This window comes from Tribolium castaneum, chromosome 1, assembly GCF_031307605.1.
Source record: "Tribolium castaneum strain GA2 chromosome 1, icTriCast1.1, whole genome shotgun sequence".
NCBI lineage: Eukaryota > Metazoa > Arthropoda > Insecta > Coleoptera > Tenebrionidae > Tribolium > Tribolium castaneum.
This window is the reverse complement of record NC_087394.1, coordinates 24,665,866-24,689,459: the sequence shown is the minus strand read 5'-3', so window position 1 is coordinate 24,689,459 and position 23,594 is coordinate 24,665,866. Positions and strand designations below refer to the sequence as shown.

Here is a 23,594-nt window from a genome sequence, read left to right as displayed (position 1 = left end):
AAAATCTGGTGAAAAATTAGAGAATTCAATTGAAAAAAAGTGGAAGAAAATGTTTTCGCGAGCTAATTCGCCGACTTTTGAACTGAATGTATTTGCGTTTTAGGTGAATTATTGCAATTATATAGTTTGTAATGTTAATTTATTTAAAAAGTTTGTATTAAAATATCTGCAAAAGACGGTCAGTACCTGGGGCCCGGTGGCCCAGTGGTATAAGCGCCACTTACGACGGGGGAGGTCGGGTGTTCGAACCCGGATCACGGCAACAATTTTTCTATGAAAAAAAGTGTAGAAAAGGTAAGTGAAACAACACGTAAACAAAAATAAGAGATTGAGAGAACACATAGACGTATAAATAAATGTAAAGCGGAGCATAAAACAGAGAGAAATAAGAAAATAATGCGAAAAGAGGTAAAAAAAGTACGTAAAGGCGCCAAATTGTAAACGTAAGAGCACATTTTAATAAAGGGAAAATACCTTTTGTTTTGAGAGAAAAAGAAATTAACGTAAAGGTGAAACAAAACTTCAAACTTTAGCGTTGAATCCTTAGATGACTTAGTTCTTAAATTATAAAAAAAATTAAACGAAAATATTTAATTTATCTCTAAAAATTTTTAGTTAACTGAGTTTGTTTAGTAAAGTTCCGAAAAACATTGTTAATAAAAATCATGGCCACTGCAAATCCAGTAGAATTTTAGAGAAATTATGTCCATTTTCAGTCAAAAACGTGCTAAAAGTCACAAACAACGTAAAAACAATTTTAAAATTGTAGAATCAACTTATACGCCCGGTATCTGTTAATGAAATCTGGTGAAAAATTTGAGAATTAAATTGAAAAAAAGTGGAAGAAAATGTTTTCTCGAGCTAATTCGCCGACTTTTGAACTGAATGTATTTGCGTTTTAGGTGAATTATTGCTATTATATAGTTGGTAATGTTGATTTATTTAAAAAGGTTGTGTTAAAATATCTGCAAAAGACGGTCAGTATCTGACCTGATATAATTAATTCTTATGTGGTTCTAAAACAAGCGATGCTTAAATGTTGTTTTGTGTAAAAAATCTGTCCAAAAAATGTTGCTAGCCCAAAAAAATAACTATTTAAGTAACCATTAAAAATTTAAATGCGAGTAAAATAAAAAAATGTAGAAAATTTAAGATGAACTTCTTATGCATACAGAAAAAAGTTATTTAAAATATTTAATATCGTACTAGGAATATCAACTTGATATACTTTTTATATTAATAAAAAAATCACAAGGGGCTGAATACCAAACCGAAATGCCCAAAATATTTTTTTATTCTTGGACACTATCAAAATTTTCAATTTTTCTCCCGTGTAAAGAAGTTTTGACAACTATTTGGTATTTCTAAATAAATAAATTGTTGTATTCAACTCGTGGATGATAAACCTCTCGTGAAATAAAGCGTCCAATTTACACTCAAACTCGTTAAATAACTAACTATTGTAACTTTGATACACATAAAATGTTTCTGTGATCTATAAAGTTTTTTTTCAATCACTTGTGACATAGTTTTATGCTACATTCGAAATATTGTATCGTTTATCAACAAATAAATAAACAAACTGTTTTGTTTTCTGGTGCCCTCTAGAGGCGCTGTTTCATTCCATGATAAGCAAAAATCGCGCGCTCTTTCATTGTCAACTCATTTGTTGTTGTGAACATTCAAAGTTCTTCGCTTTAATTCCATAAAGAGAAAGTTTGAAGTGGTCTCTATACGTTGCTTCTCGCACGTACTACGTTCATCATGGAATATGCATATATCGACGGTAAGTACGGCTCAAATCTCTTTGTCATTGCTTCATTAGATTAATTAATGTATTCATAATTTATAATTAGTTTCGCTGGCATGTTTTTATGAAAGTCAACAAACTCGGGTTTTTGTCGGTTATCGGTTATGTTGACGGAAGTAACACGACTGCGAGATAATTTCAAAAATGTTAATTGAAATAATTATTACAATAGGGGTTACACACTGACATTAAACTCTGTTAATAATATGTGGGGAATTACAAGAAAAATCGAAGTGCAGCGTAAATATTATTTTCAAATTTCAAACAAACTGATAAGGCGCTATTTTTAGAACAATAATACATAACACTTATCATTTGTACTGAAAATTAATATCGATGTTTAATAGCAATAATAGTTCGGAGTTATCGATTCCGAAAAAAAAAACGTTTTATGACTTGACTTTCTGTAAAATGTGTGGTACATTTTTGAACATAATAATCCTCTACTGTTTCGATACTATGAACTTTATCAGTTTGGTAAAGCTATTTGTTTGAGATAACGTGACAAATGTCACAAATACCTACCAAATATTCGAATTTTAAATTGCTTAAAATAAATTTAAATAATTTGTGCAACAATTTATTAGTCAGGCTACGTGTAGTTTGGAATTGACATTATCTTTCTGGGTTTTCTCGGAAATTTTAGTGTTCTTTTTTGTTTTAACAACCTTGAATAATAAAACTATACCAACAAAACGTCAATTTCATTCAAACTGCATACTATAAAAATTCCTTTCGGAATTCCAGCAAAACTAAATTTAAACTTGCTGATACACTTTTTTAAACGTCAAATTACTGCCAAAAATAAGTTTTAATTGTGCCAATTTTTTTGTCTTTGCAACAAATAAATTTGTTCAATTCAAGGTTACGTAATGGAGTAATTCTGGCACTGTATCAAAGTGATAATTCTTCCAGGTTTTATATACGGACGCGATCTAATTCCGTAGTCAAATTCAAGGAAAATTTCTAATTGTCAAGGTCATCGCAATTAACACGAGTTGGCAGCTGTCAATTTTGTAAATTTGGCACAAGAATGTGACTTGTACAAATTTCCATAGGACAATAATAATTATTAACTCTGGATTTTTTATTTTTGCTTTGGCTGCAACGGTAAAGTGAATAATATTACGAAGTGTTAATTAAAAAACAAGTTAAAACCGTAATAAATTGGACGATAATGAACACAATCAGATTTTTACTTCAGACAAATTGTTTGTAACTGCTAAGCAGGTTGTAATTAAAAACCATAAACTGTTAGATATTATTTGTAGTGCCTTCAAGATATTTTGAGAAGTAATCAGCCTTTTTAGGCACCTAATATTATTATGAAAAAGTCGTTTACAGGAATAGATGACTAGAAAGAATGATTGTTTTGTTTTTTAATTAATTTTTTTATATATTATTTAATCATTTGAATTTATAATTAAAGTAGACTTTGATTGTTTTTAATTTGTACGACAAAGCTGTCATAATTAATCTGTTTAAAGAGTCGCATAATTAAATTTCGAAAAATTATACAGGTGATTCAAAAGTGTAGTACCATCTCTTGGGTAGTGAAAATTGATAAAAAAATCAAAGTGAGTTAAAAGTTTTATGGCCAAAAATTCTTTGAACCTTACTTCACATCAGATCACATTTTTTTAAATCTGACGGAAACGTCAGATCTTACAACATTAAACAGACACCTGTACAAAAAAATCACCAATCAGTGTTTTATGGTGTACCAAACATTTAATAAACTTTCAGGTTCGATAACAACTTAAATTTGACATTATTAACAAAAGAACAACAATTCAGACGTTTGGAAAAATACATAATAAAAATCAAGTGCTTGGAAAAAATCTGACTTCATTTTTATGGTTAACTGAATGTCCAGTTATCATCACTCGAGAGTTGGTCGGAGACTTTTGAATGACCCTGTATTTTGCTAGAATATATTTTGTTCTCAGTTTGAACTAGTTTACCGATCACAGAAAAAAGCCACCTAGTTTAGTTATAAATTCAAATAATTCCATAACATTAAAATGGTCTAAAATTTTGTAATTTTCGTTTTTATTTTTCTACGCGAAAATTTAAAAAACTAGATGTTTTTAAGTTGGATATTTTCCGAAACTTTTTTACAAGAAATCTAAATCTGTTTTTTTCCTATGGACGCCATATTTGTTTAACAAACTAAATTTTGACAGTTCCATTAAATATGCGAGCAAAGTTCTTGTAACTTTGTATTGTTTTGTTTTACGAAGAATAAACTTCTAGCTTATCATGTCTTAGTTTTTATTAAATAAGAAAACGCTTAAATATGAACCTTCCAGATACAAATTTAACTAAACCTTCAAAATCTAGTTTGTGTAAAAACAAAATCGTTTTCGTTTTTTCCAAAGCACTCTTCGCAAAAATTATTTTTTTTTATTTTGATCAGCATCTCAATCAAGATTCGATCATATCATGTGATACATGGTTGTAATCAGGAATAAAAACATTTTTCAAAAATACAAAAAGCGAATATGGCTTCCATAAGAAAAACCAAAGTTGAGTGTTATACCGCTGACATCAAGATCGCCCTGGAAAACACGATGACAATTAAATTCCTTGTAAAAAAGTGCCTGAAAAATGTTCTAGTTAAAAACGTCTAGTTCTTTTGGTTTTCGCTTGAAAAAATAAGAAAAAAATACAAATTTGGGTTTTCCAATAATGCAAAAACTAAAAATAACACATCAACGTTTCTTTCAGAAAATTCAGCATAAAAATGCGCAACTTTGCCCTTATTTAACCGACATCCTCCTATGTTTTATAATAACTGAGATCCTCATGGTGGAGCTCAAAAAACGGACACCTTGTGTTTCATAAATTAGTCTAAAATTCGATGTAACTCCAGTGGAAAATGTTAATAAAAATTTATAAAAATAGAAATTTCTGCATATAGTAAATGGAATCCGAGAAATTAAAATTCATTGCTTTTCTCCAACTAAATAAAATGTTCTAGCATATTAGCCTGCACTGCTTCCTTTGCTTTTTTATACAAATTCAATAGATTTTTAATAACAATGTTGGATATTTTTAAGAAAGTGCCTTCAATTAAATCATAGTAGCCTATTAAGTTGGCAACAGTTGATAAGACGATTCATATGTCTCTTATTCAAAATTCAAAATCACAAAACATCGTTTTAGCACTTTTTTGGTTATTTGTAGGACAATAATAATTCGTTTTCTTTATAATTTTGGTTGTATTGAGAAGCAACAATAATATCCCTAAATCTGATAAAATGGCTCCAAAAGAATATGACAGTTCTTATGTTGACAATTAATCAAATCAGCTTTTTAAAGAACAGATAATTTGAAGAAAAAAAGAAAATATGTACAACACGTGAAAAGTGAGCATACCTACGCAAAATCCTTGATGATAAGATATTATTAATCATATTTCTTCAAGAAAAGTCAAAATTGCATTTATCAATTCAATGCGAGGAAGAGCGTATCGCAATTTTCTTATCTGTTCAAGATCGCATTCAACCTTCACACAAAAAAAACCATTAGTGTTCTCTTCTTCAAAATTGCGATGATAAAACCTTATCTGTGCGTTTTCCATTTCGAAAAAAAAAATGTCGAAAGGCCATTGCGATAAAATTCGCTTCACATTTGAAAAACAATGTATATAATTAACCGTATCGTCGATTGGCCGATCGCACTCGTCACTTTTTCTATTTTAAAACTTCGCCGAGTTTTATTGAAGTTTTCGTCGTCGCACTGTCGACGTAATACCTCTTCGTTTGCCTTCGTTGTGTAATCAAACGTCGACCCAAATTAAAAAATCGAGTGCGAATTTTCACACACCTGAATCTGGCCGCGCGCGCGATTATTTACAAAAATTCTCTTATCAGACGTGATAAAACTCACACTCTTTGTATACCAACAACTCAACTGAACGTATCAGTAGTGCGAGAGAGTGTGAGTCGAGTACTAATCCGCAAAAATGATGACAGAAACCCTCGCCAACATCCACCTCAACAAGCAGCAGCAGAACCGAAGGGAACGCAACGGCAACCTCCCGAAAGTGAGCAGCACAACCACGGTGTTCCAGCTCAAACAGGAAAGCGTCAAAAGGACCGGAAGCTTCGTCGTCGGCCAAAAGCTCCGCGAGTCCAAGTGGTTCACACACGCGGAAATGAGCGTTTTTTGCGCCGTGGTCGAATCGGGGTTCATCGTCGAACAGAAGGAAAACGACGCTTCGAAGTACGGGGTGGCGATTTGGGCGCCCAACTACGGTAAGCCCCAAAAAGCAAACTCAAAAAAACCTAACATTTTTTTCCCCGCAGAAAAGAGCAAAAATCCGGAATATCTAACGATCTACACAATCAGCGAAACCAAAGGTAAATTCAAAGTCCTGCCCTGCAAATTGGTCGAGTTCTGGCCCGAGGGCACTTGTGTCAAAATCAACAATAAATGTGACAAGACGGAGACGCCACTACCGGAAGACACCGTCCGGAATCAGATTCTCGCGGCCGAGAATTCGAAACGGAAGTGGCACAATACCGAACATTTCGCCTATTATTGTCGGTACGGCCCTGTCGCGACCAACGTCAGAATGCGAAAGGTGAGTGCAATTTTTGCGTAAAAAATATTTACAAGTTGAAGGGCGCGTTTTTATAGACAGAAATTTTAAGAATTATAACACGTGGTGACAATTGGCAAACTAGTGATTGACCCTAAAAACCTATGAGGATAAACATCCTCCACTGCCAATGACGTCTACAGATTTTTAAATCTGATACTGAAAATTGTCTTGTCCGCTAGTACCATGTGAAAAAAAAAGTGAAAAATGGGGTAAAACGAGTAGAGAAACAAGCCATTACGTAGTGGCCTTCTGTAATGACAATGAGTCTTTTGTGATTTTTTTTCTTATTTACGATCTTAACACCGTTTAAAAAAAATAAATTTTAGGTAGTTAATCATGACTGACCGGCTTACACAATTAAATTCGAATAATCATTTCTTGATGTAAGGAAAAATTGAATCTTTAAGTTTTTGCAAGAATATTAAAAGTGATTTACATGCAACGACACATTAATATTACTAAATTATAAACACAAAATACACTAACCACACAAAGGAGTGCGTTATTAACATGATTCTTATTAATGACGCATAAAAAAGCTCATTTCAACACTCTGATTTAATAGCTATTTACATTCGTGTGTGGTAACTTTCATTTATTAACACAAATAAATTTCGCACTATAAAATGGTTGACATGGAAGATTTCTATTTAACTTTTTTGGCGCCGATTTTTATTATAAAATCAAAAATTATCACTAGATGGCGCCATTTCAATGTGAGTTAAAAGACCAAAGAATAAAAAATTCAGTCATTCAGAAATTAAAAAAAATGTATAAAATAACTTTTCAATAAATAAATTTCCAGTATATGTACAGGAAATGACTTACCAATATTTTGGATGTGCATGTGACATAATCAGACGAGTTATAGCTTATATGAGCAGTCTAAATGCAAAACTCACTCTTTGACAATGAGTTAGCTTTGAGATATTTGCGAAAAACTATTTTGGATAGTTATAATAACATTTGACAGGTATTTTTCTATAATATAATTGTAAAAATTCTAAAAAACCAAACAATAAGTTTTACGCTAAACTCGAAACTTTTATATAGTTTTACTCTGTTAAAAAATGGATTTTGTAAAAAAAATAATAATACCATTAAATTGCTGTTCAAATTCTAAATATGAAAATGCCGGTAAGCCAATTTTCAATAATTTAGAAGTACACACTAATGTTTATTATCCCACTTCAGCGGTACTCAAAATGTAGAACCCAATGTTCAAAACGATTTTTTAGGAATGAAAACCATACGTTTTCAATATACAAAAATTTTACTTGATCGATTCATTTTGCCGTTTTCTACCTACCTTCAAAATTTTGCTAAACCATTCCCTAACACTGTGAAAAATAATTTTATTTTACATACATATGTCTTTGACGCTGTCGTATTTTTGGTGGATTTTAACCGCACTAACAAATGCAAAAATGTTTTTTCGATAGTTATCAATCGAATGGAACCTAATTTAATGTTTGCATATTAGGAGACAAAAAAAAACGTTTTCCACAACGTCATAAATGTGACGTTTTAATGACCGAATTCTGCTAGAAGTAGAAGTTTCATTTAAATGATTACACAGATAAAGTTTTTGTATGACTAAATAATAAAGTCCAGATGACTTGATTACACAGAAAAAGATTAAAGTCATTTTTTTATTCTTAATTCAACATAAATATAAATATTCAACAAGACGTAATTCGCTAATTCAGACGTTCCGAGAAATGATTACACAAATTTTAATTTAATGTTATAATTTTATACGTTTGGGCAAAAAATAGCCTATATTATTCGGAGTATAGAGACTGATTTTACGGACAATCATCACATAAAGCTTTATTTACACTTGTAAAAATATAAAAACAATAAAATACTACTAAACAAAACTTCACAATTTTTAAAGTTAGAAAAATTCTTAAGTAGATGAAAGTGTAATTAGCTTTCGATAAAATACGTAATTTCCTCTACAACGCTCAAGGATTTTAAACTGAAATTGTTCGTCTTGTCCTTTTACAATAAATTTAAAAAATGGAAAAAATGTTTTGAAGCAAGGATATGAAATTTGAATAGAGGGCGAGTGGAGGAACATATGATTACTTGAATGGCTTACTGTAAAAGTATTTTTTGTACAAGGTATCTTATTATTCTGTGAACTTTTCCTATTGATTTTTAGCTTTGTTTTTGCGTTTTATTACCACTATAAGATTAGTGTAACTAGCTGGTTTCTTATTCGACATTCGCTGAACCTCTTAAACGACTCTATTATTTAAAAAGTTCATCGATGTTAGGAAAAAACAATGAAAATAAAAACAACGTGTAAGCTTGTTACGAGACCTTGACGGCCGTTATTTTGAAAAAACAATTGCCACACCTGCCATTACCCAATTAGCAAAATGCGACTTTTATGGAACAATTAATTAATTTTCCATTTTATCAACGTTTCGTTGAGTCATTTTATTACGGATTTGTTCAAAAGTCGCTTTTCTAATCATTGTATGATAGTCAAGTTCAGTACAGAGTTTGCGTTGCACCACTGATATCCAGATAATGTATTTACGTGTGAAAACGTACACAAACAGAGATAATAAAAGGTGATAATTTTCGGCGCCACTCATAAGCAAATTTTGTTGCAGATTACGGATCAACTGCGACTAAACACCGGCGGGTTCTTCCTGAAAATTCGAAGTCTGACAGCTAAATAATCCCTTAGGTTACGTGACCAAGACAAGATTGTATAAAACTTAGTATTATGTTAAATTTAAGACTGTTATTTATTTCTTTTATATCGACTTGTAACGACTTATTTTTTATAAAAGTTGTAGTTAGGTTTAAATAAAAAATGACGATTGGATTAAACTGTCTTTCCTTACCTCTCTCAGCAAGCCAAAAAGGACGTCGGTACTGAGCGACCTCTCGTGAGCCTCGTCCATAATTACGGCACTGTAGTGGTCCAAGTCGGGCTCTCGGAGGCTCTCTCTCAGCAAAATACCATCAGTCATGTATTTGATTACTGTGTTTTCAGAAGTGCAGTCTTCGAAACGGATGGCGTAACCGACGTCGTCCCCTAACATTTTTTATTATTATTATTAGGACACAAAAACTAAGATTTCTACCTAATTGGGTCCCCATTTCGTCACTCACACGTTTGGCTACAGACATAGCTGCAACTCTTCTCGGTTGGGTGCATCCAATCATCCCATATTTGCTATACCCATCCTCGTGCAAGTATTGGGTCAGCTGGGTGGTCTTCCCGCTTCCGGTCTCCCCTTTAATTTAAAAATTTCATTCATTATCGTGAAAAACAGGAAAACTGTATCGTGGTTTTAATTCGGAATCCAAATGTAAACAATAAACAAATTCCAGTGAAGCTAAACAATGACTAATGGAATTATTGTTGAGCTAGGCTCAAGGAAAATTTTCATTTTGTGCAATTAGCGAAAATATTTACGAATCAATTTATCAAAACACATAACAATAATTTGTCTCATCCAAGGCCGAATTAGACTATTTCTGTGTTTGTTTTCATTCTCATAACAATTTCTTATCTCATTTAAGGTCATATAAGGTCATTAAGGTCATAGAAAAATCAAAACGCGTTACAAAACTGTACTTTTTTTTAGTAATCTTTTTTATTCGACGAGTTTGAGTGTAAATCGGACGCTTTATTTCACGAGTGGATTTTTAAAAGTCGAGTATTAAAAAATGCCAAACAGTTGTCAAACATCCTTACACAGGAGAAAAATCGTAAATTTTGACAGTGTCGAAAAATAAAATACTATACAACTAGAATTAGACCATTTAGCACAGCTCAATTATTACCATTTTTAATATTTATAACTGGGTTTTAGCGGATTGAAAGATTTATTAAAAAGATTTTTATAAAAAAACTTTAAACGTTAAAATCTTATAAAAAAAACAGAAATGTAAGTAGACCATTATTCATTGCAATACGCCTAAAATAAACAAAAAAAACTGGACCGTATTTAAATGAAAAAATTAATTGGTTCCCCGCCACGTTACCCGAATGGTTTCCTATTTACTGCCCGAAAGAAGTCCCCAAAAAAGGTGGCGAAGCCTCGGCAATAAATTATATAACCAAAATAAGCTTGTATGCCTTCCCAATAATTAATTACAACAAAATATTTTATTTTAGATGACACTTTTTTTTTAAATTCTAATTGCTAAAGCAACGATATTTTGACGTTAATTGTTTTTCGTAAAGAAAATAAGACAATGTACTGCATTTTTCAATCCGTTACGAATTGGGCTTAAGATATTGTAACAAAATAAACTGTTTACTATTTTTCTTAAAAACCAATTAACTTTTTTTTATTTAAACTACGGATATCCAAAGTTTAGGATGTGGAACGGCGTACAAATAAAACGTTCCCGTCGTCATAATTTCGTTAACGAAGGGCAGTTGTTTCATTACCGTCTAGGTTTTCAGAGCAATAAATTTTAAAAAATTATTGTATTTTTATAAAGGCTGACAAATAGCAAAAAATATGCAGGCAGATAGAGCATTAATTTCTCAATTAATCAGACATAATAGCTGTTTCGAAACTATGTAAAACGTCGCATTTTACTAAATATTTTTTTAAATAAGGTTGATAAAAATGTAAAATAAATCTCTCATTGAAACTATAAATTACATTAGCTATTAATTTTTTGAAGTGATAATACAAATGCATTTTTTTTGACAACACGTCCCGTTTATTTTATCTTATTTTTATTTTTTCATGTATTTATTTATTTTATTTTTATTTTCTACCAATTTCTGCCAATAATTTATTTAATTTTGATATATGTCCAGCTCCTAAAATAAAATTAGTATGCATTGCTATGGTTACGCAATTGTTTATTCATTGTTTATTAGACACTTCAATTTGTCAATTTCAAATAATTACCACTAGTTACTAAAAGTATGTTATTTTGAAAAATGCCCTTAAAAATACATTTTGGACGCCCACTAGAATTTTTTGTAATAAATATGGGGCTATCAATGAGAAATAAGGAAAAAAGTTCCATCAAAACATCAGAAGGATAGAAACACGGTATCAGAGCCTCTAGGACCCTTCCATGACGGGCTTTTAAAAGTCGACAATAAAACTAATAAAACTCGACCCTAACAAATCAAAATGTTGAGATTTCACTCTTTTATCGTAATATATGACTTCTTTAATGTCCCTAAACTTAGTTTACGAAAATATTGTATATTCATAATAAAATAAAATAAACAGTTGAAATATTTTCAATACTCTTTTATCTTAACATGGATGTCAGAACAAAATTTGTAACATACGAATGAAACGTGATGAGACATTTTTGAAAAAATTTTCGAAAGTAGAGCAAAAAATTATAAACAGGAAAGGTAATTTCATCAATATTACCAAAACTTTGTTCAAATTTGTTGACCTGTGATAATTTGTAGCAACTAATTTTGAAAAAAATTGCAACGTTGGCGTTTACATAGTTTTGAAACAGCTAATAAACGTAATGCAAGTATTTTATCGTAAACTATATTAAAAATAAGTTCAAACTTTTACCAATTTTCACTCCGCCCCATATTTTTCATTGTTTTTGAATAGATAAAATTTCTTTATTCACGTGTATCATACAATGTTATATTTCCAGCTTCGCAGAGTTTAAAAAAATGTATAACTCCAGTAATTATTAACTTAATTAACTCATAAAGCAGAGAAGTTGACTACATTTCCGTTAATCCAGTACAGTGGAAGTTCCAGGTCCTTCATTTAATTTAACATCTGCCCAATTTTTTCAGGATTCCTCGATAAAGGTAGCACGAATTTTAATTTTTACTTTATTCAATATGTCAAACAAAGGTTGTTAACATTTTATTTAATCTTTTGATTCATTTCATTCATCCGTTTGATTAAACTATTGTTGTAATATAGAAAATGAGCATTTTATCATAACAATTGAAAAAAAGTGTCATTTTGTCTATTGTTTTCTAACTAAATTTTTTCTTTGACACTACAATACTCGAAGAAACCTACGTCAAAAAATATTGCGCATCTGAAATATTTTAATCCGACTTATCTAAAAATCGTTCTCGTTTCTATGATAAGATAAGCGTGTGTCACTTAATTCAATTCTTTTCTCCGATTATTATCGATTAATCATGGCCTTACCCACAATAATAACAACCGAATTCTCTCTGATAACATTCAGCAATTCTTGTCGGACGGCAAAAACGGGCAAATATCGTCTCTGTTCGAGAATAGTCTTCTTCTTGGCGAAATCACTGGAGGCTTCTGTCGATTTCATATGTTCGGCGAATTTCTGATCGGTTTTGTAATCAGCCGTGTCGTCCTCTTTGTTGAATCGTTTATCTTCTTCGTCCTCCTTTTTCTTGATTCCCATGATGTTGCCGATTTTGGTGCCTCCAAGCTCCCAATGCTTCTTCTGAGCCTTTTTGCGCTCCTTCTGCTCACGGTACACCCGCACAAGGTGCGAGCCTTTGCGCGAGACTATGGCCATGTCAGAAGTGGGGTCCCTAGACAAATAAAAATACAAAATTTAATATTAATCAAAGTAACTTTTCATTTCATTTTCACCCTAATTGAATGATTTTTAAGACAACTTTTAATAAAATCTTGAAAAAAAAACAATATTTATTTAGTTAAAAAAAAGCTTAGACGTTAAAAAAATACGAAAACACCACTATCGCAGTCATTTGATGACTTTTCATAACGCTTCTGGTCGAATACAAGCTAAAAATTAGCCTAATTTTGATTTTTCGGTTCGTTTAGCAAAACGTGCGAAAAAAACTGAATTTTTAGATTAATTTTAGTAGAATATTCAATGTTGCTAACTTAATTTCAAAATCTCACACCACTTTGATTTACCTAACAGGAATGACCGGTTCCGGCTGTTTGGTGAAGACAATCCTCCCGTCCAGAAAAGGGGGCACAATATTGTGCACCAACAGATGGACCCGATCGATGGATTCTTCATCGTAGTCTTCATTAAAGTCAATGGAATGTACAGCCCCCGAAGTCAGCATTCTGTTCCTCTCCCACAACTCATTATCCTTATTGATCTGTCTTTGTTGTGCTGAAAGCCGCTTCTTCTTCCTTTGCTCCAACTGTTCTTCTTTTTTCTTCGTATATTCCTCACTGACGCTCGAAAAAGGGTTATTTCCATCATCGTACCCCTCATCCATATTGTACCATTCCCTGTCAATCCTCTTCTGTTCCTCCTCCCATAATTCCCTATCGACGGTGTTATCCCACTTGATAACCCCATCTTTGCCAGGCATGGGCGTAGCCCCACTCCGTTTCCTGTCTTTGGCCCAGGAATTGTATTTATGGGCCGGCGTAAACCTCGCACTCTCATCCTCGTATTTCCTTAAATAATTATATTTTATTAGCATCTATGGATTGGCGTGCTCAAACGGATCATTCAAAAGATTATTACTTGTTACTTTTGTTGCACCAAAACCTTTCAGAATGTTCTGACATTCAATATTAAAGACAAGTATAAAAAAATTATAAATAAGCGCTACAATATAAAGTATTTATCAGCAAAGAGGTGCATAGGGTCGTAAAATTAATTTACTTATTTTATTTTTCTACAAAACTTGACATGTTATAAAAAATGTTTTTACTCTTATTATCTCTTATATAAAATAAAATTAATTTAGATATAATTTATTAAAAAAAATAAAATTTGTTGTCCAGTGTTTTTTATAAAAATGTCTAACTGTTGACAAACGCTCTTGGCAATATAATAATTGTCGTCAGGTACTAATAAATCGATCCTTGATCAGTATTTAATTCATTTTTAAACAGCAAAAATTTTAATAAGTAAAGCACGCACAAAATTTTATTAAAATTTGTTCAGTATAAAGTACCCAGTAAAAAGTAGAAAAGTGTATATCCACAGCATCTAATTTCAATTTGCACGGTAAAAATAAGCAACAACAACGATTCCACTTTAAAAATTTTTTAAAAATTTGAAAAATTATATCTTTAAAAATTAATTATGGTTTCATGTTCATTAAAATTTAAACTTTTACGGATTCTAGATAGACTTCAGTTTGTTTTTATCAACACCTGAAGACAAATATTATCACTTTGTGTCTATGAAAAGGGAAGTCAATGCTTATTAAGACATAATATTGTATTAAAATACTATGAATAAAAATCAGTATTTCGTAAAAAAATTTTAATAAAAAAACGCTTCTACTAAAAAAAACTTATTTGTCGAACGAAACAATAATTCTAGTGCTATGAAGATTGACTCTCAGTTTTCTGTAATTTGAACTGAAGTGGACTTGAAGTTAAAGCAAGTTCCAAATTCTTCTTCAGACTTAGTTTAAAAATAAAATTGGCACTTTTTTATTCCTTCGTATCATTTAATTGTTGTCTGTCACATGATTATTTTGCATTTTTTGTTGCTTTCTTGTTAAAAATTGGAAATTGCAGAGTTAATTACGCACTTTTTGTCTTCACATTTATATCAAAAACTGTTTTCTGATACGGAATTTGACCCTGTTTCTGAGTTTTCGTATCTACATTTTCATCTAGGATTTTTTTGCCAACATTAATGACATTTTTTCAAAATAAATCAAACACTGGATCCAACTTTTTTTACTAAAATTTCTCCGAATAAATTGGCTATGATGCTAACGTTAAAACTATTTAACATGTCTGTTCAAAGAATCCCTTGCCAAAGTATTAACTGTGATCTATTCCCAATTTTAAAATTAAAATATATAAAAAAAATAGGTATTAAATTTTTCGTTTTTTTTTTAATTCGTATTCATTAACATTCATTCAGTTTAAAATCTGCAACAAAAAATAAATGTCCTATCAAATTTTATTGTCTTTTTAAAGATGTACAAGGGGTTCGCCAATTTCTGTCGGATGTTAGAAAAAGTTCGCAAAGTGAAAGAGTTTGAGAACCACTGCACTAAATAAAGTATTAATCTATTTTACTAAGAAAGATACGTAATTATATTTTGTTTCTTTACTTAATTTTGTTTGTACTTAATATTATAGCTGTTTTCAAGAAATGTATAATTTTTGGAATTTCGCTGCAATATCAGAAATGTTTATTGTTTCCTAAAACGTAACAAAAGTGTAGTCTGTTTTTTTTAATAAACAATTGTCACTGTCAAAATCAGAAAAAAATCTTCGTTGTATGGCGTTAATTGAAAATTTTTTAAATTTTTTACGTATGTACACTGAAAACAAATCATAGACCACTTTTTTATCTAAATTTTAGACGTAAAAAACCAACTATTTGTTATAAATTTATAAAATAACCCAAGTTCGTTTGTTCATTAAAACGTAACTAATTTGTTACAATAATTCAAGACTTTAAAACAAGGCTTTCAATTCTGCTTTTTATAAGCTTGTATTTTCGCACTCGTATTATTAAAAATTATACTGTGCATTTATTATTTTTCTGTGCATTTAATTTGTGCCGAAACGAAATCATTCATTCGTCCAAAGATCTAGTCATAGTCACCTTCGTTTACTCTCGCGCGAGCTTCGCTTCGACTCGTCGTACTTCCGTGACTTGGTGCTCCGCTCCGACCAATCCCCACCGCTCCCTTTGTAAGTCGAAGGCGTCGGGAAATCCCACGAAGACTTTTTCGAGGGCCCGACATCATCATCGTCATCCCATGACGACTTTGAAATCTCGTCCTTGTGTCCCAAATTCGGGGTCTTGGGCTCGTCTCGAAACCGTGGGGTCTTAGAACGATGCGAACTCTCCCTGTCTCGGTGGCGCCCCCTGTCCCTGTCCTTATCCCTCTCCCGGTCCCTATCCCTATCCCTGTGTCTGTCTTTAGTCGTCGCGTAAACCCCCTTCTCCTTCTGTTTGTTCGACTTGAGACGCTCGATGAGGCGCTCGCGGGCCTCGTCACTGATCCCCCCAGTGTACGTGGGGGTCTCGTTGTGGGGTGACCGGAATTTGCGACTGTCTTTTGAGTGTTTTTCCTTCAAGAGTGAACTTGAATCGTCGGTGTTGTCATTATCGTCCATTGTAAAAGACATTTTTCGTGCTGCTTCCTCCTTTTCGCGACGCTTTGCCGCCGCTAGACGGTCGAGGCCTAGGAGCGAAGGTTGGGGCACTTTGAATGTTGGGGGCTTCTTTTTTACAATCAGGCCGCCTTTTTGGTCACTTATGCCTTCCAGGCGGTGCAAATTCTCCTCAGATTCCATTCTTTTTTAATAACGCAAAAAAATGTTATGTAAATATAACCTCACTCTTAAACTCACATAACCTGAGTTTTTCACATATTGGTAGCAATTGGTCCAGTGGCGTGCAAATTTACGGAAGCAATAATTAATTTGTTTTTGGGTTACTGGGTAACCAAAGTAATAAGTATCACTTGCACTTACAAAAAGTAGGAGTTATTAATTTAAAATATAATTTTAAAACTATATTTTGCTTCAAAAATATATCATTTCTAGTTATTTTTATTTATGAGTTGTGGTACCTCCTCAAAAAGGGATTCTAAGCAGAGGCGTCTCATACATCTGGGGTGAAGGCAAACAAAATGCTTTTTTACTAAAATAACTGTTTATTTCATACAAAATTCATGATTTTATTATTTTCGCATCGTCTTCGTTTTTTTCCCAGTTGGTCGTCACAAGATGCAGCGCTTTTTCCACACTGTAATAATCCTTGTTTTTCTCTTTTTGCATATCATCATCATTCGGAAGGGCAAAATGAACAACCGGACTTATTAAATCGCGATGTACCGGAGGATCGTCATTTTCCAACACATAACTTATCAATAAACCGCATATTATTGTAACCAACGCTCCAACTCCGGTGTAGTAGTAATGTGAAATTCGAAATAAAAAAAATGGTTTCGGTTTTTCTCCATTTTCGGTCCTGTAATATAAAAGATGAGATAAATATGGTCTTTAAATATTATGTGACTTACGCTTGAGTAAAATTGCTTAGTAATTGACTTATAGTCGAGTTTTCTATCGTAATATCTTCTGTTGCCACACTTTCCAGTGATGATAAAGTGGAATTAAGTGTGGTAAGAGGTGAAAGTGTTGTAAAATTAGCCAAACAACCATCCACAGACGTCGGTTTTGGCACATCAACTATGCTTCCTTGTGCTTTGTAGTACTGGGCCATTGTGACAATCCATGAAGCAAAAAGTAGTGCAATAATTGCTCCGTACAGAGAACCCTAAAGGTGTAATAAAATATAAATTTGAAATATTGATACGAGCCACGAAACAATTGCTTGAATGATCTCCTTTCGCATTTTTAAGAAAAAAAATCATAAGAATTTTTATTGGTGACATGTATGAAGTGTTATATTAAAGACTTTTGGACAACATGCTAGTAATGTACCAAACGAGTGTGAAATATAATATTTAATTATTAATTTAAAGAAAAAATTATGCAAAAACTTACTTTACTTGACGCTTTCGGGAACAAAACCCCTAGTGTGAACATGCCCAACAAAGGCCCTGAGGTAACCCCTGCCAGACTTATAGCCAGGGCTAAAATCCCTCCAAGATGCTCAATAACAAACACTAGGACTGTACACACAACTCCGGTTATAACCACCAACAATTTCAAAATATAAGTCGTGGTTTTCTCTTCCACATGCCCAATTATTTTCGAAATAAAATCCTCATACATGGTCCCTGCCAAACAGTTAAGACAAGCGGATAAAGTGCTCAAAGCGGCGCAGAAAATCCCAGCAATGAAAAGTCCCGAAAGTCCCGGAACATAAGATGCAACGTCCATAACATAGTAGGGCAAAAGTTGGTCGTTTTTCTGCACAGTTCCGGTTGTGAAGGGGTCACAGTTGGCGTAGCGTGCGTACATCATAAGGCCAGTGAAGACACTAAATGACGACACGATGGATATTCCAATCGAAAAGTAAATAACACACCTGGAAAAATTTTGACCAAAATTATTGGCAAAGTCCAAGATTTGGGCTTTACTGTTTTGATTCCTGGAATGTGGAGACGGAGAGGAACTTCTGGACGCAACTTTGGTGAATCCCCACCATCGAGAGCCATCCTATGGACATGCCGATGGACGTAATCCAGAACGAGTCCCGTTTGGTGGGGTCCGGGTCAAAGCTGGAAACGAGAAGAAAGTCACTCTTGAAAATTTGTACACCTAAAAAGTATGAATAAATATTATAAAAACTATTCATCAAAACTCATAGTAGTGTTTAAGTCCTAACGTCTCAGATGTTTATCAATCTTATATCTCTATTTGTCCTGGGGATACATAATGGGAGGAAGGGTCAAATTTAATATCTTTAAGAGGATCATTTTTTTTGAGTTCTCGGATATAACATATTTACCTATTTACCTTATTTAAAAAGCTATAATAACGTCAGCTCTTTGTCGTTTGAACTTTGGCCAAAAAATAAGTAAAAGTTAATAATAATTATTGTTAAAATAACACTTTTAACTGAGAAAGAACACATTTTAATAAAAAAGATATTTAGCTGTATCCATACTTATTAGCGACCCTGCATATGAGATTTATTAGTAATTATAAGTTATAAATAATAAAAGTATTTGTTGGTATTTGAATAAATACTTGTAAATTTAGAAGTTTGAATGTATTTAAATATTTAAACTATATTTATCGAGACACTTAAATTCTCTTAAATTTAATTTTATTAAAAAAATTTGATTGTATTTTTCACAGTCAAACTTTGCTATTTCGATCTTCGATAACTCGATTTTTTTATAGTTACAATTCCATAGCATGTAAGCTGCAAAATCCTAAGATGTTATTATTCGATAACTCGAACAGTCGAACTTCGATAATATGAATTTCTTTACACGTCCAGCCCTTTTGACAATCTCTAGACCGTAATCTGTCTTTCTAGCGACAATTTTTTTACGTATTTTTGGACAAAAGAACGTTTAAATATCGTTTGGCATAGAATGATAATACAAGTGTTGTTACTGAATATTTATTAAAAAATAAATTATTAGGTACTTACTTAATAAATATTGGCATTGGCAATAAAATCCAATTATTTCAAAGACTAAGCAAAATCGACTAGTTTTATTTAAAACTAAAAATTAATGGAATGTAATACTTTTTGGATCAAATATTTTTTGGCCTTAAATTTAAAACAAATTTATTTAAGTATTTTAACACACCAGCAGTAAAGGTTTAATTTTTCATTCAAGATAGCATAACCTTCACCATTCTAAAAATTTTTGTAAGCCCCACTCCAAAATTAATTTCTGAATTTGTCCATTCGAATTGCCTATTGTTTTATTCTTAACATCACCTTATAAACGACAACTATTTTTAAAGGAAAGGATAATCATATTTTGTATGAGTATTTATCCATATTTAACTGTATTTATTAACATTTTTATATATCTAATTATATTTTTTGGTATTTGTTCTATTTACCTCGATATTTAACTTATACACGTAATTGAAATAAAATTTAATTATTAAAAAAATATTTTACGACTTAAAAATATTTACGAATAGATTTATATCAATTTAATTTCTACACATATTTTGCCGTTTCTCTCGATTTTGGAAATTAATTGAATTAATTAATAATTTAAACAAACGGATCATATACGAGCGCCGATCAAAACGTCTTATACTGACACTCTTACACCCTCCGACTATGATTGTATCCTGTTCTTACCTTATTTATGGCACTCCCCGCAAGTTCGTTGTGTTCTAAACCTAAACCACTCTAGTCATAGACCACTTACTCAAAAATATCCAGGCGATGCCCTTCCAGGGCTTTGGACCAGATGGCCCCAAATCCGCCGCCCGCTCTGACCCCAATCACAAAAATCGCAATGACAGCCCCTGTTGTGATGGTGAATTGGAGGGTGTCCGTCCAAACTACGGCTTTCAAACCTCCGAGAGTGGTGTAAAAAATGCAAACTCCGCAAACTACCGGAGTTATTAAATGGATGTTGATTCCGGTAGCCGCTGATAAGGCTAAAGCCGGGATGTAGATAACAATTGGTAGGTACAAAAACAATCCTAGGGCGAAAAGAAATGACGCAAACATCCGATTTCTGTTGTCAAATCTTCGTTCCAAGTACTCGTAAGTGCTGGTTATTTGCAGTTTGTAGAAGACAGGGAGATAGACGTAGATTGTGGTGAAGGTGACGAAAATAGCCGCGATTATCAGAAGCCAGTAGGAGGCTCCGTAGCGGTAGATGTCCGCAGGTACCGCCAAAAGAGTGATCCCAGAAACATGGCTGAAAAATATTTTAATTAATTCTTGAAGATTGTAAACGTTACGAGCCTGTCTAACGTTTTTAACTATGAATTTTAGCCTAAAATGGTTTAAGCGGTTTTCCACCATAGAACAAATAAATTTATTTGAATGCATGGTCTCTGGTCATGTTAATTTAAAACCATTTTATCTAATGAACCATTCAGAGCGTAAATTGTGGTGTAGATATTTCTGAAATTCTCCTCTATTTTTTTTAAATTATTGGAAAAGGTGAAGGTGCCTATCTAAACTACTTGTAAGCAATCACGTTTTAGGTCGAAAGTTAATTGTGTTTTTTCGACTTTATTTAGAATTTCTCAGTACATATTTTAAATACTTATTTCGGGTTTAATTCGTAGAAATGACGCTGAAGTTGCATTAAATTTTACATTTTCTGTTTAATATTAGAATGAAAAAAACACTGAGACTAAAAATTGTAAAAAATTCAAATGTTGCAGAATACATGTTAATATTAATTCGCTGGAACAAACCGTTTTGCTCTAGGACTTTTATTTTTCGAGTTATGAATTATTTTTGTGAAAAACTAAAATTGACTTTGTAACTTGAGCGGTTGCCTAAAACGGCTTAGGGTTTTCACGAGGAAATAGATAATTTAGAGCGCATTCTGAGGGTTTTTGGTTTTTGCTTTATGTCTTATAATTTCCAAAAAAACACAAAAAATATGTCGAAAAGTTGACATTTCAAGCGGCAATTACGGCACCATTAGTTTCGGCTTAAAAAGCTCTTTAATATGGCGTAAGTTTTAAGGCAATATCTCACAAAAATTTCGATTTTCAACCGCTAATTGATACAAAACTAAAAAAGCTAAAAAAAAGTCTTACCACATTAAAATGTATCAGATAGGGCGGGTTTCAACTTTCAATCGATCTTGAGACACTTTCAAAATCGGACATTTTTTGTGAGGGAGTGCTCAGAATTTTTTCTCAATTACGGTAAAACTATTAAAAAAAAAATTGAACTATTTTGATGTAAACCTATCTTAAATGATCCGAAGAATCGATTGACGTCTAATTTAAATCAATGTGTCTAACAAATTGTAAAATTCATGATAGTTTTCAAATTATCAACACATATCGACCCACATATACATTTTTTCTATTTCAGCGATTGGTAATTTTCTAATTTTTTCGAAAATTATTAACCACAAGACAATCATCTTTTTTTTTTAAAGATTATAATTAAAAAAGCTTTCTTACGATAACACACTTATAATGTAATAATTACTGAGTTATTGCCTGAAAAACATTCCGGGTAACTTAAATCAACTAAAATCTTGGAAGAAATTGCAAAAATTAAACATCTTAAAATCAAAGATCGAACCAATTGTTTCTTTTCCACTCTTGAAGATTGTGGGGGATTCTAAACACATAGAAAAGTGCATAAAACTTTCCTAGAACAAGTTTAAAAATATATTTTTTTTTGTTTTTTGAGTAATTCCGAAGAAACAGAAACCTGTACCTTAAGTGAAAATTTTTCTATTACATATTTTAAAATATAGGGTGATTCAAATAAAATAAAGAGCCTGACAATCTGCCGATGTATTATCTTTACCACGAATTGCAAATCTAAAATTTACAAGTGAAAATGAGTTATAAGCCCAAATTTAGAAATAAAATTTCCAAGTAAGGTTGTAGCTTGGACTTGCATATTTCTGTTTAAGTGCTATGTTTTTGAATACTACCTATATTGTTTATGATTAAAGGTATTCACATTTTTTCGTCGATTTTTTCCAATTTGCGGATATCCGATAAAAATATTTTTTTTTAATTTAAGTCTGTTTAGGTTTTTCACACTTTTAAATTTGCTTCTTTTGGCTTTATAGATTTTTAAGTTTATTTAGGTTTTTGTGTTAGTCCTCGGATTAATCGTTAAGTTTTGATATGATCGAGTTTAGGAGTAAATTTGTGTTTTCAGTTTGTGATTTGACGATGGTTTGACTAATTTAAGTATTTTGAGTTCAGAAATTTTTAAATTCGTTTACATCAATTTTCTAGTATTAGATTCAGAGTGTTTGAAATATTTTTGCGATTTGTTATTATTTACTTACAGAAACAGGCTGTAAATAAGCTTCCAACTACAAAAATTTCAACGAAAAGAGCTGTTTACACCTATAGTAAAAATTTATTTGCGAAGAATTTTAACCATATTTGAAACGAACTCGTCGATATATGTTTTAAGTCCTTCAGTTTTAGTTTAAAACTGTCACATTTTTGACTATTTCCCCAAATGCTTTCTTGCCAAAAAACACTGAATTAATTATTTTTCACCCTCCAAATTCACAAAAACCCGTAGCATTATCGAAGTTGTCCCTGTTTTGTGTTTTTCCCTCTTAAGATTTTCAAAATAAGAATGACCTACCTGGCAACCAGTGATACGGAAATCGGGAACACTTTCATCTTCTTATTGCCCATTAAATACTCATCTGCTGACCTCTGCTTGCTGCCAAAACACCCGAAATACACCCCGATCAAAGCACTCAGACCCAACATGACACAAAAAAGGATATAGTCGTACCAAGAGAACGACACTTTCGGTACGATTTTGGCAACATCTGGAAGAAGTGTCGTTAAACCAGCCATCGCGACTTCTTCTGATTGACTAGAAGTGGCGTTTCTTCTTCTTAGACATATAAATACTCTCAGAAGGTTTACTCAACTTATCTTATTTATCGTCCAATTGCACAGTCTAATATGACTGGCATCTTTTCATTAAGAGAAGTTTGGCTGAGCTTTCATGACGAGAAACTTTAACAAGATTTAATGCATGTTAAATAGTGTGGCGATAAGACGTAATAAAAGTGATTTATTCAAGTACGAAAATTCTAACACAAACTTTGAATTAAAACGAAAACGTGTTTATCTTTGTTTGATCAAGTTAACAATTAATTGTGTAATGGATTGGAACATTTTAGTC

General features: G+C 32.1%; 3 protein-coding genes across 4 annotated transcripts in view; 1 reads left to right on the top strand and 2 right to left on the bottom strand.

Moving 5' to 3' along the window:
- The window catches only part of Prp16 (pre-mRNA processing factor 16), a 46,486-nt gene extending 29,692 nt beyond the window's left edge, over positions 1 to 16,794 (bottom strand). For both annotated transcript variants that reach the window (XM_064357369.1, XM_964523.5), the window contains exons 1-5: positions 15,918 to 16,794; positions 13,289 to 13,789; positions 12,572 to 12,936; positions 9,533 to 9,685; positions 9,290 to 9,483 (exon numbers count right to left, since the gene is read on the bottom strand). In XM_064357369.1, coding sequence (XP_064213439.1) covers positions 9,290 to 9,483; positions 9,533 to 9,685; positions 12,572 to 12,936; positions 13,289 to 13,789; positions 15,918 to 16,615 — 1,911 coding nt within the window. In that variant the 5' untranslated portion in view covers positions 16,616 to 16,794. The remainder of the gene's footprint in view (positions 1 to 9,289; positions 9,484 to 9,532; positions 9,686 to 12,571; positions 12,937 to 13,288; positions 13,790 to 15,917) is intronic.
- On the top strand, positions 1,615 to 9,275 carry l(1)G0469 (lethal (1) G0469). Its single transcript, XM_008193195.3, has 4 exons — positions 1,615 to 1,786; positions 5,791 to 6,072; positions 6,124 to 6,401; positions 9,053 to 9,275. Exons 1-4 carry the CDS (start codon positions 1,765 to 1,767, stop codon positions 9,119 to 9,121), a joined length of 651 nt encoding a protein of 216 aa, XP_008191417.1. The 5' UTR covers positions 1,615 to 1,764; the 3' UTR covers positions 9,122 to 9,275.
- A 163-nt stretch (positions 16,795 to 16,957) lies between the features above and the next one.
- On the bottom strand, positions 16,958 to 23,325 carry LOC658032 (sodium-coupled monocarboxylate transporter 1). Its single transcript, XM_008193193.3, has 6 exons — positions 23,040 to 23,325; positions 20,143 to 20,643; positions 18,373 to 18,513; positions 17,834 to 18,320; positions 17,347 to 17,603; positions 16,958 to 17,294 (listed from the first exon to the last, which is right to left on the bottom strand). Exons 1-6 carry the CDS (start codon positions 23,258 to 23,260, stop codon positions 16,994 to 16,996), a joined length of 1,908 nt encoding a protein of 635 aa, XP_008191415.1. The 5' UTR covers positions 23,261 to 23,325; the 3' UTR covers positions 16,958 to 16,993.
- Positions 23,326 to 23,594: the final 269 nt, after the last annotated feature.